Below are 15,383 nucleotides of genomic sequence, written 5' to 3'. Positions count from 1 at the left end.
AAGCTATGTCTAAGCACCCAGATCACAGTGGTTGAGTGGCATTTGGATATAGCATTTGTGGTCAACACCGAGAATCAGTGATGCCAAGATAAATGGGTAAGAGTGACTTTACAAGTGAATTCATTTATGGAAATGCTAATGCCACGTTTTCCTATCTAGGATGTACAATATACCAGAGGGAAGTCAGATTCACCCTCAGGTAAATTCTCCTTTCAGTTTCAATAGAAACATCTCAAAGCAAAACTTGCCAAAGAAGCACGTCTTTCTTGCTGACACAGTTTTTAAATGGAGGGTGTAGGATATCATGGGAGGCATGACTTCTCCAGAACATTCACAAAGGATGTCCTTTAACTTCAAAGCTACTGAACACTCATAACTTTACTGCCTCTCCTTGAGTATTGTGGATAACTGAGAAAGCAACCTTCACTGATTACCCCATCTCTGTCCTCAGTATAACAATGCCTTTGTTTTCCAACTGTGGAAAAAAGTCATATGATTAGTTATCCTTATCAGTTACTATCAGATGATTTTGATGGCCTGTAATATGGAAAAGTAAATCGCATTCATCCTGTATTTTGAAGCCTTGTGTTTAGTACGCTCCAATTACATGTAAAACAAGTAAAAAGTCTTGTTAGCAGTGGCAGCCCATTCAGAATCTTAAAGTTAAACTGTAATATGACCAAGAAGTCTCAGACAAGCCCAACAGTGCTACTGGTACATTTAGCTAGCTAAAAACATCTTTCATTTGTACTAATTGGCAGCAGTTTCCACAGGTTGGTCCATCTTGCAATCCTAATAAGACCCAGTACAAAGTATATTGTCACCTAGTACAACATCGTGGTGGAACTAAGGAGAATGAAATACTGGCCGGCTTTGCAGACCGTGTGTCAAGCTTCAAAAAGTGAATCATAATAATGCTTTCATTTAAAGCCCTGAACTGGTCTCCAGTTTACTGGTTGAATTCTGACTGAATTCAGTTTATAAAGCTTGCACACAGTTAAGCCAGCCAAACGGCAAATGTTCGAGCTAAATGCTTCCATTTGGTTTTATGATGTAGGCCTGCATCCTGCAAACAGTGAATGCTAACGTTATAGTTTGGAAATGAGGTCAGGTCTGCCAGATGGTTTGCTGTCTTCGATCATTTCTTGAGTCATAAGTGCCACGCCCATTACCCCTCCACCAAAAAGAGAAGACTTTTTGCTGTTGTTGTTGTTTTTCAACAACAAAATACATGAAACCCCCTCACAGGTATATTACTGTCTACCTACCCTTACAAGAAAAGGGACACCATTAGAAGAACTGAGCTGTTGCTGTCACAACAGCAAATATATTTTAAATAATTAACATTTTATGTTGTCATTTTTGTAGATAAGTCTTTCTATGTACAATAACATATATGTAGGTTATATTCATATATATTGCCTCATAATGCAAGAGGTTTGCCATCTTCTATAAAAGTTGCATTTTGTCATGTCTTAAATGTTCTGTCCTATCTCTAAGCATTGTAAAGAGTGCTGGATTTTATTTACCTTCAAATTATAAAGATTACAAGCAACTCAAATTATTGAAAGATACTTCATTCATATTGATTCTAAATCTACATCCAAACATCAAGATACTTGACAGTCACCATGACGATCTTCAAACAAGGTCAACAAGAACAAGATCAAGTTTAAGAGTTGCACTTAAAAAAAATCTGGATTGTACTGAATAAAAGCTTTTAAAACATGCCTCATGTGCCATGCCACTGTTCTTTATGAATCCACTGGAAATTTTGATACAAACAATGGTGGATCAAATAAGTTCAGTAAATTATTGTATGTTGCCAGTGAACATGAACAAAAAATGGATACCCTATAGGAAAAAAAAAAAAATATATATATATATATATATATATATATATAGTTAGCCTGTTATACTGCATTAAATTCACAAACATATTAAGTCTCCAATGACAATTACTGAAAAAATCAAAAACATCCAATAATAATAATAATAATAATAATAATAATAATAATAATAATAATGTGTATTGTAAGCATGTGAAAATAATATATATTATCTCCTTATGACATATCAAAGAAATGGAATCAACCCTTCTATTCTGTATGGGTAGTGTGCCAAATATAAATTCTGTTAATTATATATACTGACAGGCATGACAAGGAAGGATTTATAACTGTAAGTCTTTTTTTGATCATACAAGAGTGCAGACAACCAATCGGATCATTTCCACACTGAAACTGAACCCGGGCGTCAATGTGAACACTATCCAGGCTTTGGTATGCTAGCCCTGACACCACCTTACATTACAAGGGCCAATGATCCTATAGGAAGCAACAGTATACTTACATTTAAAGAATTAAATTATTATATTCCAATATCTTGACATTTTATATTGATTGATCAAACTTTTATATTTTATTAATAATTCAGCTATTAACAAATCTATTGCTGCCACACTGTCTCCAAACAGGAGAGACCAAAAAAAAAAAAAAACCATGAAAAATAAGAACGGACATCAGAGCAAATGATTGATTAAAAACTGTAGACTTTATTTTCAAAGCCAAATGTATCAAGCTAATGTTTTTATAACTAATCATCAATTGTAAAAATAGAAATCACAGACTGCAGAAACCCCCATAGAGGCAGATCACTAAAGGAGACCAGTGGCAACGACAGTAAGTGACGCACATTCCAGTAAGGAAGAGACAAGGTCCGATTCTTACAGACGAAAAGGGTAAGAAAAGCTGCAGGAATTTATCATTAGGCAGGCATGTACAAAGGCAAGCCGGCAACATTCACGCAGACCAAACCAACTATCATACTAATTCTTGTGCGCTGCACTTAAATACATTGATAGAAAAATTGCACAAGGCTAGAATAAATTAAGGCATTTTGAACACACATGGAAAGAGAAGTGCAATCAGATAAAAAAATACAGTATAAGATATCAGTACAGTATTCCATGGTAAAGGCTGTTCCTGGATCAGTGTGTCTGGTCGCCTGGTTTAATGAAGGCCATTCTGCTCTATGTACATTCTAGAGAGGGACGCGGCCATGGATTTGGCCAGCTCCTCGTCCCGCTTCCGCTGGACGTGCGTGTGACGGCACCAGCTGTCGTACTCCGGGTTGGGCAGGCGCCGGTCAAGCAGCGCGTCGTAATGTCCGTTGCTCAGCCAGCTGAGCCAAATGGCCGGCTTGGTCGAGTCCTCCTGGCCCAAGAAGTGGACCATGGTGGACACGGTGGGGCTCTCCAGGCTCCCGCCGGTGGTCAGGTGGATGTTGACATCAAGCATCTGGCTCATGGCGAGGAGCTCCGGGTAGCCGGCCCAGGCGCCGTCCTGCGCGGCACTGATCAGGAACTCACCGACGTCGCCCTCGATGATGGGGCTGAACTCGTCGAGGTGGTCGGCGATGTGGTGCACAGCCTGCTCGCGGAGGTCCTTGTGCATCGACTGCTCGCCGTACGCGGCCTTTGACACGGCGCGGTAAAGGCAGTTTCCGTCAGGGATGATGTGGAAGCGGTATTTCTTCCTCTCCTGGAGGTATTTGTTCTGTCTCTCCACCTCTGCCAGGTACTGAGTCACCTTCTCGGTGAGGTCACTCCTGCTCGCGGATGAAGGGGGCTCCTGGAGAATGCGCAGCTCAAAGACGGGCTCCTCGACGCCTTCGCACTCCTCGTCATCTTGCTCCTGGTGTTTTGAGTTAACTTGGTCTTCGACTGGCATGACAGCTTCAGAAGAGTGTTCTCCACTGCACCTTGACACAACTCTGTTTGAACCACTTTGTGGAGTTGTAACATTGTTAGGCATGTATACCTCTTCCTGATTGTGCAGGCTAAAATCGTCCCTTTTTGCTGAGCTATCAAACATTAGCGATTTGTTCTCCTTCGTCTTAGCGTTATCTTCTGAAACCTCCGCTCTACACGTTACACGTCCTAAATGACCGAACATCAGTTCAGTATCCGACTCATCCATGTTCCTCTCTGTACACGAACGTCTTTGCGGCTCTACAGAAGCCCGGTTCGGGTGCAGATCCTTCATAACGTGAACAGGGACGGACCTCTCCACGCCATCCGGCCGTGTGATGATGATCTCCGCTTTGGACGTGTAGAAAACCGGCCTCACCGAGGCAGCCTCGTAGCAAGAAAAGGCTGGCATGCTGGCGTCCGTCTGATCCCTCTCGGCTGGGACTTCTGTGCGCGATGTGGCGCTTCCGTTAACAGCCTTGGTGTCGGTATAGCTTGAGTCCTCCGCTGGCGATTTGATCCCGCCACTGGAAGTGACAGTTACCGAAACTTTTCGAGAGGAACCGGGGTAATGCGTTAACGCGCTGCTATACAACTGCATTTTCCGAGTCCTCCCTTTATACAGTATGCTGGAAGCCTCCGTGTTACCGAACGATGACAACACCGGATAAAAATACACCCTTTCATCAACAGCGTTAAAGTTGTGAGGCGCGTTTCCATGAGTCGTCGGTGTTCCCGCTGTTACTGAAGGTCCATTTCTGTGATCTTGCGTCAGGCCCCGAGCCCCTAATTTTAGAAGGGTCAGAAGAAATCGGACCCTCCGCTCCCCGGATCCCGGCACACCGCCCGGTGGAGAGCGACGGCCCGCTTCGGCCGATGACGGTGCCGTGAGAAACGCGAAGGATCTGCTGCGTCACCGCGCCTGGCGGAGCGTCTCTCTTCGGCGCGTGTTTACACGGCCGAGCGCGTCTGGGCGGCGTCGCGGGAGCGGAACGCGCAAAGCTTGCCAAGAGGCCGCTCGCTCTCGCGAAACGCTGCAGCGCAAACAGGACGAGACACAAGCAAACTATACTGCCCTCCACCGAAGAGGAAGTCCCGCCTCAGAGTCCCGCGCTGCTGGCCCGCTTCGGCAAAACAGATTTTAAAGAATATCCAGTCATGCTGAAATTGATCGAGAAAAATATACGTGTGTCGTCCCCCCCATTTCTTCCCCCAACTCACAAGTGCGAGTCATTCTTTTAGTTATGCATTACATCACCTCGCATTATTGAACATTGTTACTTGACCTTATATGGACTGTTACTCACTTAAACGCTTAAAAAAGTGAGAACATTTATATTTACCAACAAACCTCTAATCGACGAGCTTCGCTCGTGACGACACTAGCCAACTACATATATTTATGACCTTCACAGATGTTTGTTTATGGCCAAACTTTGAAATAAAGTCCATCTTCGTAAACCGACTGCGTATACATTCATTACAATTGTTTTACTTTTTTGTGTTTTAGGTTAGTGAGAAATAGTCCTAATAATAATATAAATCGTTGAAAGTGATTTTTAACAAGTACAAAAAAGCATTATTATTATTGTTGTTGTTGTTGTTGTTGTTATTGTTGTTGTTATAATTCCTTTGAGAACAATGACTAGGGCAAGATCTATAGCAAGGCCACTGGGATAAAACCGCGCTGAAAACAAGGAATGAAGTACTGACCCTGAGTACGCTATGCCTTTTGGCTTCCGCTGTTATAATTTTTCTGGATGTATTATAGGAAGTAACTGGTTTGCAAGGGAAGTGACATCACTGGATGGATGCCGGGTTTGGGTTTGAAATAGCAGTCTTAATGCGCCATGCATTCTTAACCAAATATGACACGTCTGTCGACCAAAATAAAGCACGTCATAGCACTGCAGCCTTTTATTTTCATGCTGTGGACAAACACGCCTATTCTACAGGATGAATGATTCACTCGGTTTTGTTTTTATTTTGCACTTAAACTAAAATGCAGAACCAAATTATATCGTGAACCCAAATAACGAAATTAATTTTTAAAAACTTTTTTTCCCCGTCTCATAACTCGTGAATTGCAACTTTCTACCAAAAGGTGTCAGCCAAACCTTTTATTATCCTGTACCGCATAGTGCGAACACCCTGGAGCCTGCAGTTATAGCAAACTGTCACCAGAGGTCGTAAAGGGATCTAAACTGCAGGACCTTGGGCCTGAAAACATTTTACTACCGTACATGTGTAGGAATATTTTTACGAAATACACAACAACGCGTTCTACACCAAGTCATCCGCCAAAAACCCCGCTGCTTAACGCGAAACGTTACTAAAACGACTTTAAAGGCCGTTGTTAGGGTTCGTAGCCTACAGAGGCCCCTCTGTCCACTGCGCTTGTCCTGTTGTTTTGGTCAGATACTGTGTTCTTAACAACTGCTCCAGATTAGGAATTAGGGTCAGATAAATGACGCACGGCTGTCACGGAAAACGGCCTGACCCAGTTCCCTGGCTCAGTGCACTACACAAATGGCCCTAAACCTTAAATGATGCCCATGCACCCCAGTGTTTTACAATTTAGTTCATTTCAGACATGCTTCTTAAAACGTTATTTCGATGCTCAGTGACGCAGCCGCATATCGTTGCGTCACGTATTTAACAACTACAACAGGGTGCTAAATCGCGCGGCAGCGGAGGGATTAACTGGTAAACATGTAGATATTCCCAGACTGTCGGTACCGAACTGGACGCCGCCAGACACCCGTGATGTAAAGCTGCACGGGAGTCCGCGCGGCAAACGGGGAACTTCTTATCCAAACGGTCCCACCGCGTTGTCACGCAGTGCTGCGACAACGGGAAGCCGCCGCATACGTTACACACGGAGCTTTCGCGCTCCGGTTTCCTTCAGCGCGGACATCCGTCACCAGCAAGCAGCTTCGCCCTTTCAGAGGTGTAATAGACGCCGCGCTGAGCCAAACAAGCCTGGCCGTGCCCGGGTGACGCTCGCCCCGGGCGATGCCAATTTAATGCTGTTTCTGGGGGTATAAACGTAAAAGCTTTTCATTTACACGCAACGAACTCATAAGCGAACACTGCAGCGATGAAACCAAACGTCCCAAAATATCCCGCCCAGTAACGATAACCCACATCCACGCCGCCTGATAATAACGATAACCCACATCCGCCGCGTTCAAGCTTTTGCAGGAGCAGCGCTCGTTCAAAGCGCAAGCACACTGCGGCGGAAGCGAGCGCGTAATTAAAATAACGAGCAAGCCGACAGACTGGCTGAAGAAACGAAGTCGCGATTTTGTGGCGCTACAGGTCTGGAGCAGTTGGCCAAAGTGCGCGTTTTGCCTCGCTGGCTGCTGCGCGCTGATGTCAGGCTTGTGCGCCTTCCCTCCGAGGGGGTGGACCCCGGGCCGGTGAGTCACGCAGCTGTCAAAGATAGCTGTCACCCAGCTCCGTGATCAAACGGCGAACGAGGAAGAGCCCCGTCCCAGGCACCCGACGACGCGTCGCGTCTCCAGCACATGAGCGCGTCGTCTTACGAACCCCCGGCCCAAATACGAGCCAGCAGACTCCGTTTTGGCACGTTCGGGACTGGACGGTTGGATGATTTAGCGCAGACGGAGCGCCACTTTGGAATAAATTCGACAAAGCCACGCTTCTCGTTGGCAACGTGAAAAGGGGATTTTTTTTTACGGATATGAAGACTAAAAAAGGTACGTGTGCGTATTACCCGTCTTAATGTGAGCCATAGCACGCAAAACGGCGTCGTTTATGTCGGTGTGGCTGCAGAATGTAACGCGTTCATTAAAGTTGTCCGCGATGGCAACATTAGGCAGAAACGCGTTTCTCCTTGTTCGTGGCATGCTCGCTATTGTTTCCGTTCCACACAAAACTGCCTTTTCCTCACCATGTGCTAGCGAGCCTGTCAAACAGACCACTTTTGCTCATTTTGCTATCGGTTTTTTAGCAATCATTGTTTTGAAGAAAAAAAAGCTAAATGAGTCGTTACTTTGTTTGGGTTTTTTTTGTTTGGTTGTTTTTGTTTTTACTTCTGCAACTTTAATTCTTAAAGAGCAAAAACAAAATGTATTTTGTATTTCGTTTCTATAGCTGGCCCTTTAATATAAGTTGGAAATGGAGTTTTGTTGTGTGCAGGATGCTTTTGTGTGTCGAGTTTTGAAGTTGGCCACGCGTTCTATCGCATGGGAAGCCAGCGGGCTCGGACTCGCTCTACTCGGCTACATTCGCTTCCTTTTTAACTTTTTCTGCGGGATACGGGGGAAAGTTCAAACGCTGCGCCTCGTCTCTCGCTTTTCCAGCAGCACCGTGTGACTTTTTCGGGCTGGAAATGTGGGACGCCGTCGCGTTCATTCCTGCCCTCCTTTGTGAAGTTTGCTTGCGCTGTTCCCCGAGGCGACGCTTTCGCATTCTCCGACCTCGTGTTACCCAGCGCGCACAATGGAGCTCCTTCTCCTCGCGCTTTCTAACGTCGCATTTCGAAAGAAGTCCGATTTCTGAGTGTGCGGACTTCAACGGGAAGCTGTTGTGCGGGACCTGGGGAAGTTATTGCGAGTTTTCGCCCCGGAGAAGGTCGAAAAACACAGTGTTTAAAGTCTGAGAAGCCCACATTCTTTTGTTCGGGCTCGCGACGGGGCTTTGCAACAGGTCCTCCCCCTCACCTCCCATACAGGCCCATCTCTTCGCGAGCTCAAGGATTTTCCTGTAAACTGCTACTGCGTGCCAGACACCAAAAACCCCCTGATTTAAAATGACGTAGATTTATAAAATTGTCAGTAATAACAAGTTCAGTCATTTCACAGCTGCTGGAATAGCTTACTGGGACCAGTATACTGGCATAAACATTTGAAATCACAATGTGTATATGGAAAATGTCTCGTTTTGATATGCTTTCAATTCAGCATATTTCAGGAATGGACTGTGTTTTATTAGTCTGTGAGATAGGCTGTGGTAATGGCGTCCCCTCACTGAGTTTTTTTCTTTTAAGTGCTTAAGTTCTTTTAAGTTTTTGTTAAGACATGTTGGCGCACCGACGCGGTGTAGTCTTTATAACCCCTTTCCCATCATCACATGGCCGGATGTGACAGCAAGGATCTGACACATCAGCTGCTGCTCCGCACGGGCACGTACACACACACACACGTACGTACGTGTGCATGCATAAACATGCAGATATCTAGAACCTTGTGTGCGCTGTTGTGGAGGGAGAGACTGTGTGTTAGGGGATGGGGGCAGGGAGAAGTGGAACCTGGAGAAATGACGACTGGTGGTCATTCTTCCCCCCCCCCCCCCCCCCCCCCCCCCCCCCCCGCGCGCACCACAAAGCAGAGTTACAAGACTTACTCACTCACTGGCACATGAAAACACATTTGCTCACTCTTGCATACACGTTCCTCCAGCAATGACTCAGTTATGAACATTTTGCAGCGTGGTCTCACACACTCACTTGCACATCAACATTGACGGTGCCATAAAACACACACACCACTCACACCCACTGGAGTTTTCCTGTCTCCCTCCGCTGAATTGCTGGGCTCTGTCTATGTCTGGTATGTAGGTATGCTGGCCGTGTCTGGCAGCGAAACAGAAGATGAGGACAACATGGACCTGCCCCTGGACCTGTCATCCAGCCGTGGAGCCTCAGCCAAGAGGAAGAGGAGGGGCAACCTGCCCAAAGAGTCTGTACAGATCCTCAGAGACTGGCTGTACGAACACCGCTACAACGCCTACCCGTCTGAGCAGGAGAAAGCGCTGCTCTCCAAGCAGACCCGTCTGTCCACGCTACAGGTACGCAGCCGCCTGAAAAGGACCCTCGCCTGTAAGCTGTTGGGTAGCTGTCACGTTCTTAAGTAGGAAAAAAAACCTGCAGAATGTTTTTTTTCCCTCCCCCTCCAGACTGGGTGTGGTTTTTTTTGTTGTTGTTGTTGTTGTTTTTGTTTTTATTTCCCTCCCCCTGTGACATTAGCCAAAATGAATTTAGGAATGCATGTTAAAATGGAACAGAATGAAAAGGCCACTTTGGTAAATGAGTGTGCAGGGGAATTTTGGAGGTTTCATCTTTGTTGATTAGTAATCTGTCCCCAGGCCTCACTGGGGGACTGTCAGATAGCTGACATCAGGGCTGTGTTTTTGTTCAGCTGACGTGTGAAGGGAAACTGAAAGGTCTGGTGTCTTGATTACCAGGAAGTGAGAGAGGGGGAGATATTTAAAGTTATTTGAAATTGTGGCCATGTTTAAGATCAGACCTTTGTCCCAGTACTAACCCCCCCCCCCCCCCCAGATGCTACATGAAGTGCACTTCCTTTGCCTTCAGTCAATGGAGAGAATTCCTGTGGATAAATCGAGTGAAGAACTGTTGACAGAGTGAGAGAGAGAGAGAATATGTCTAACGGGAATTCCCCCACACTCAGGCAGCTGTCCACCAAACAATAGTGAGACACAATACACACATTAACATGGAGAGGACCATCAGCTTCTGTGAGGCTACACACACACACAATACAAGACTGTTACCATGGCGGGGGCGGGGGGGCAGGGTGGTTTCTCCATTGAAGGCACTGGAAGACCAGAGCTGCAGGCGTGAATGTTTGTCTTCACACCATACTGACTGAAGGAAATATTTGTACTTCAGTGTCTGTTGATATAGCAAGAGACTGTCCACAAAAAGTCAGAAATTCTACCCATTTCTAGATTAACACTGTATGGTTAAAGCAGCAGGAACAAGGTACGAGGTGTGTCAACAAGAATGACATCATCTCAGGACGTCTGTTCTAACTGCCTGCATATTAAATATTCCAAAAGTATCTCGTGGACAGGTCAGACCAGCCGGTTGTCTTTCAGAATGCTTCAGTCGCACTTGCATACAGCTTTCTCATTAACGTAACGAGCTCACCTCTGAGAGCGGTGCCGCATACAATACAGCAACACCTCAGCAGCATGGGACACCCCTTTCAGGCATGCGTAGAAGTCCAATTTGCGGTCACTCTGAGTGTCACATTTGCATTCGAGTGGGTCTCCGTGCCTGAGACGCCTGGTGTCACACAGTGAAGGGGGCAGAGCCATTAGCATTACTAAGACCTGACCCCGCAACAAAGACGACCGGCCCATCCACAATGAAGGACCTTTACCATCTCAGGAACATTAGGAGCTTGAAAGAAAAGCCTCCCTTGACCTTATGCAGCATGTACGCATGTAAGAACAGTGTTGCTGGGAGAAGTTTGTCTGCTCAGCTGTTTCTCGAGTGAAGAAAATAGCTGCACTCTGTCACATGTAACATTTAGTGAACCTTTTTTTTTCTCTTTCTACTGAAATGAAACTAGATTTGAGAAGTTTGGAATGTTATAAAAGACAGCTGGAACTGTATTTAGCCATGAGGAACTAGAGGTCTCCCACTATGGGACACACACAATGAACATTGATTTTCTTTAAAAAAAAATTAGTTCCATCAAGATATCCATTTTTTTATGCTAGTTAATAAAAAGTGCTCAGTGTCTGATCTTGTCGTTGCCACTCAAAATTTTAAGCTGCTTGTTTGTGGCTTTAATGTTGTGCCATAACACAAGCGTGTGCTGTCCCCTCTCAGGTGTGTAACTGGTTCATAAACGCACGGCGGCGGCTCCTCCCAGAGATGCTCCGGAAGGACGGCAAAGACCCGAACCAGTTCACCATCTCCCGCCGTGCCAGCAAGGGCAGCGAGGGGCTCAGCGATAGCTCGCAGTCCCCCAAACACGGCCTGCTGGCCGGCGGCGACGGCTACGAGCCCGGCTCGCCCCACGGCGCCGCGCCCGTCTCCAACGGCTACCCCAAAAAGGCCCCGTCACCCAAAACGCCACCCTCGCCTGTCCTCCCCCGGCCCTCCGTCATCTGCCACACCACGGTCACGGCCGCGGCCCCTCGGGCCGGAAGGCCGGGCGGCTCCAAAGCGGAAGGGGCCACGGAGCTGGCGGCGGGCGAGGCGGCCGGGGGCGCGGCCACGGGCCCGTTTGGGTGCCGGGCGGGGGCGGGGCTAAGCGGCGAGGGCGGGGCCAGCCTGCAGAGCGGCCTGTTCAACACGCCGCCACCCACCCCGCCCGACCTCACGCAGGACTTCAGCGGGTTCCAGCTGCTGGTGGACGTGGCGCTGAAGAGGGCTGCTGAGATGGAGCTCCAGACCAAACGCTTGCTGGCCTGAAGACGGACGCCTGCAGCTCATAGACGCTTGTTCCACGGTTCTCTGTCTACACTCCTGACCCTTTTAAAACGAACTCTGTGGGGCGTTCAGAGACATGACTGAGTGACAACGTTAAGAAAAAACTAAACTTGGAGAAAAGAAATCATAAAGGCCCGATCATTTCTATTTTTGGTAAATGTAAATCAAACTGATGCAGATCTGTTTGTCTAAAACCATTTCAACGTGCCTTGCCAGTCATTTCCTTTTTGTATTTCATTTACTTGTATATAAATGTCATCCTCTTTTTTCTTTTTTTTGCACACAGGGGACCAAAAATGTATAGACAAAAGTTGTCTGTCTTAAGTCTCTCCTCATTTTTGGGAAGAGTGAATTACTCCTTTCCTTCCTCAGTTCCAGTTTCTCGGCCTCTTTGCAGAGGCTGGGCTCGAGGATCGTTTGCTTCTGCCTCATTTTTAGGGAACGACTCTGCAGTCGTTTATTCTGTCCCATTCTTTTGCACAATATGGCAGGTCATCTCAAGTATGTTCAATATTCTCTCTTTCTTCCTCTGTTTCTTCAATGAACTTTAATCACTACTGTTCCAGGTCATACTGTGTCTCATAGTAATTAAGTCTTTTTTGTTTATTTTTGGTATTTTTTGATAATGTAAAGGATACCTGTGTTATTTTTGGACGCTATGTTTAGTATGTTACTTTTTGTTTCATTTCTTTTGAGGGATATTCGGATGTAGCAGAACTATAGTCTGGGATTTTCCTCAGTGTAGAAACGGCCAGTGAATGTGCCCCCATCTCCACCCACAAACACCCCTCTGCCTATTTCACACTGTCCCTAAACCCCCCCACACACACACACACACCTCAGCCAAGTACACGTGAGCTCGAGGAATCAACACTACATGACCTGTGTGTGTGGAGTATGTCATTTTGGTTGTTTTTGTCATGGTTAGACCACTTCATATGGAAAAAGGAAAAAATTGTTTTGTTTTGTTTTTTCTTTTTTTTAATGTCACCAAAAACAGAAGAAAGAATTAATTGCTAAAGGCTTTGGGAGTTTAGATGCATGCATCGTAGCCAATGTGACGAGATGCCCAATGATGTGAGTCCTCTTTCATACTGTGCAATGTTTGTGGCAAATTGGGGTCACATAGTGTTTAAATAAAGTTTTGTTTTCTACAAAATAATCCCAGAAAGCCTCATTTCTGGAAAGTAAAATCCCTGATTACTAAAAGATGGTGTCAAAAGTTTCCCTGAAGCAAAGCCGTAAATAGAAAATGAGCTGGATGCACCCATCGATGGGGTACTGTACTTTCAGACGTGAAGACTCATGCAAAGATATTGGGACAGACAGGCTTGGGAAGAGTCCTTTTGTGGGGACAGAGGTTACCTGGAGCAGGTGTGTAGCAGCAGTCTGCCTTCACACCTAGTACGCATCAAGCGAGATCCCTTTTCATTACGGCATGTTTCTGCAGGCTACAGCTAAACTGTGCATTCCTCCCTCATCCTGTGTGTGCCTCACAAAAGCACTAATTAGCATAATCCTGCATTTAATTAGCAGGAGCAAGCAGCAGACGTCAACGATGGCTTGCCAATGGCGTCTGTGTGTCTCTGCATACACACAATGCTGACAGATTAGTACAGACACGTTTGGATATTTAATTCACACTGTTAAGCAGCTGTTCCTCCCTTTGGACTTTTCATAAAGCCCAGACTGAAACAGATTTCTTGAATGAAGTCTTTTGTAGCCGTGTGCATGCACATACATATGTACATACATACGTGTGTGTGTTTTTTTTATATATATATATATATATATATATATATATATATATATATATATAATCCATGCGCTTGGGTACAGAAAGTTTCTTCTATCAACTGGGCCATTTTAGCTGAGTTGGGGTGGGGTGCGTGTTAAGGGGTTGAGTGTGAGCAGAATACATTATTGATCAAGATACAATTGGAATCCTGTTCGACTCTGGCAGAACCACTAACACTGGAAGAAGGTTGAAGGAATCGTTCGCTGAAATATCAAATTCACCCAATTTGTCCTCAGAATGTAGTCAATGACATGTTTGGTGTCTAACATGTTTTGGCTCTAGAGCTACAAGGCTAACGTAGCTAATGGGTCATTCTCACCAGGAATCCTTTTCATAAAAGGAGACAGAAAGACATAAAAGATGGTTAGCCATGTTTTAAATTTACAGTTACTGACATACCGTGCGTACGGTAAACACAGTGCTGGTAAGGACAGCTTAACCAAGAAGGGAGAGCATAGTAGAGGCGTATGAGCACTCGGACATCTGCACGATTACAACAGCACTGTCAACAAACCCGAAGAACTGTGCGAGAGTTGGATTCCACTCATAACTACGCCCAGGAACCCCATATCACAGGGGCTGACATCACTCAGCTACTGTGGGACAAGAACATGTAGAACCTAAGATTAATAAAAGGTTTTTGCTATTAATTAAAATTTAAATATAATGTTGATAAACTTGAGCTCTGGTTTTGTCAAGACGCAGATGCTGTGTTGTGAATTAATTGGAGCTTCTAGAATATTCTGATAGACAGCCATTATAGCAGTCTCTCAGGTTTTTAAAGGAAGGACTAGTTTCTTTCCATGATGTGACAAGAGTATATTTCAGTTTAGCAATTTTTCTTAGATGGAAGCTTGTTAACAACGTTACTAGAAGAGATTAGTGCCAATAGTCATACAAAGGCTTTTTTCTTTTTTATATAACTAACCTTAAACAGAAAAACCACATATATTTGGACATATTGCTTCCAGAGGTTTTTGGACCTAGCAAACTCACTTCTGTTTTGAGTTAGGTAGCCATATATATATATATATATATATATATATATATATATATATATATATATATATATACACACACACACACACACACACACACACACACACACACACACACACACACACACATACTGCATGTAATCTACAGGTAGATTTCTGCTGCGTAAGATAGAAGGCGTATGCCAGTTAGCATATCCATGTGGACCGTTAGGAGAAGGACATGCAAGACGCTACATTTGAACATTTGATGTAATATTTTCCATGAAAAATTCAGTTCCTGCAGACTATAACTAATTCAGTGGTTGTCTGGTTCTTAGTTAATGTAGATACTGTACTGAATAAGAATCTGGGGTTCTAAAATCTAGAGTCTTTAAATGTATGTTTTTTAGAATTTAGAGGTATGTTATTAATTTATTTCACTGTGCATTTAGTAGCTCTGAAAAGTAGGTAAATGTTTGCATAAACAATTGTAAAACTGTTTGCATAAACCATTGTAGTATTTTTAAAAGACACAGATTTTGATTTACACATGCACAAATAACGCGTGTGCACACGCACACACGTACACGCACGCACACGCACGCACACGCACACACACAAATCAACAGTATAGCCAAGAAA

The 15,383-nt window shown here is 45.0% G+C and overlaps 2 protein-coding genes across 2 annotated transcripts; one reads left to right on the top strand and one right to left on the bottom strand.

The window, feature by feature from the left end:
- Window positions 1-2,534: 2,534 nt before the first annotated feature.
- Window positions 2,535-4,785, bottom strand: otud1 (OTU deubiquitinase 1). Its single transcript, XM_027007260.3, has one exon. The coding sequence runs from the start codon at window positions 4,350-4,352 to the stop codon at window positions 3,012-3,014; it is 1,341 nt and encodes a 446-aa protein (XP_026863061.1). The 5' UTR covers window positions 4,353-4,785; the 3' UTR covers window positions 2,535-3,011.
- A 2,181-nt stretch (window positions 4,786-6,966) lies between these two features.
- tgif1 (TGFB-induced factor homeobox 1) lies at window positions 6,967-13,128 on the top strand. The gene is made up of 3 exons (XM_027007264.3): window positions 6,967-7,473; window positions 9,336-9,565; window positions 11,361-13,128. The coding sequence occupies exons 1-3, from the start codon at window positions 7,458-7,460 to the stop codon at window positions 11,946-11,948; spliced, it is 834 nt and encodes a 277-aa protein (XP_026863065.2). The 5' UTR covers window positions 6,967-7,457; the 3' UTR covers window positions 11,949-13,128.
- The last annotated feature ends 2,255 nt before the right edge of the window (window positions 13,129-15,383 follow it).

Source organism: Electrophorus electricus, chromosome 14 (assembly GCF_041902795.1).
Source record: "Electrophorus electricus isolate QZ-2024a chromosome 14, ASM4190279v1, whole genome shotgun sequence".
NCBI lineage: Eukaryota > Metazoa > Chordata > Actinopteri > Gymnotiformes > Gymnotidae > Electrophorus > Electrophorus electricus.
Note: the sequence above shows the minus strand (reverse complement) of the source record. Positions and strands in the feature narration are given on the sequence as shown.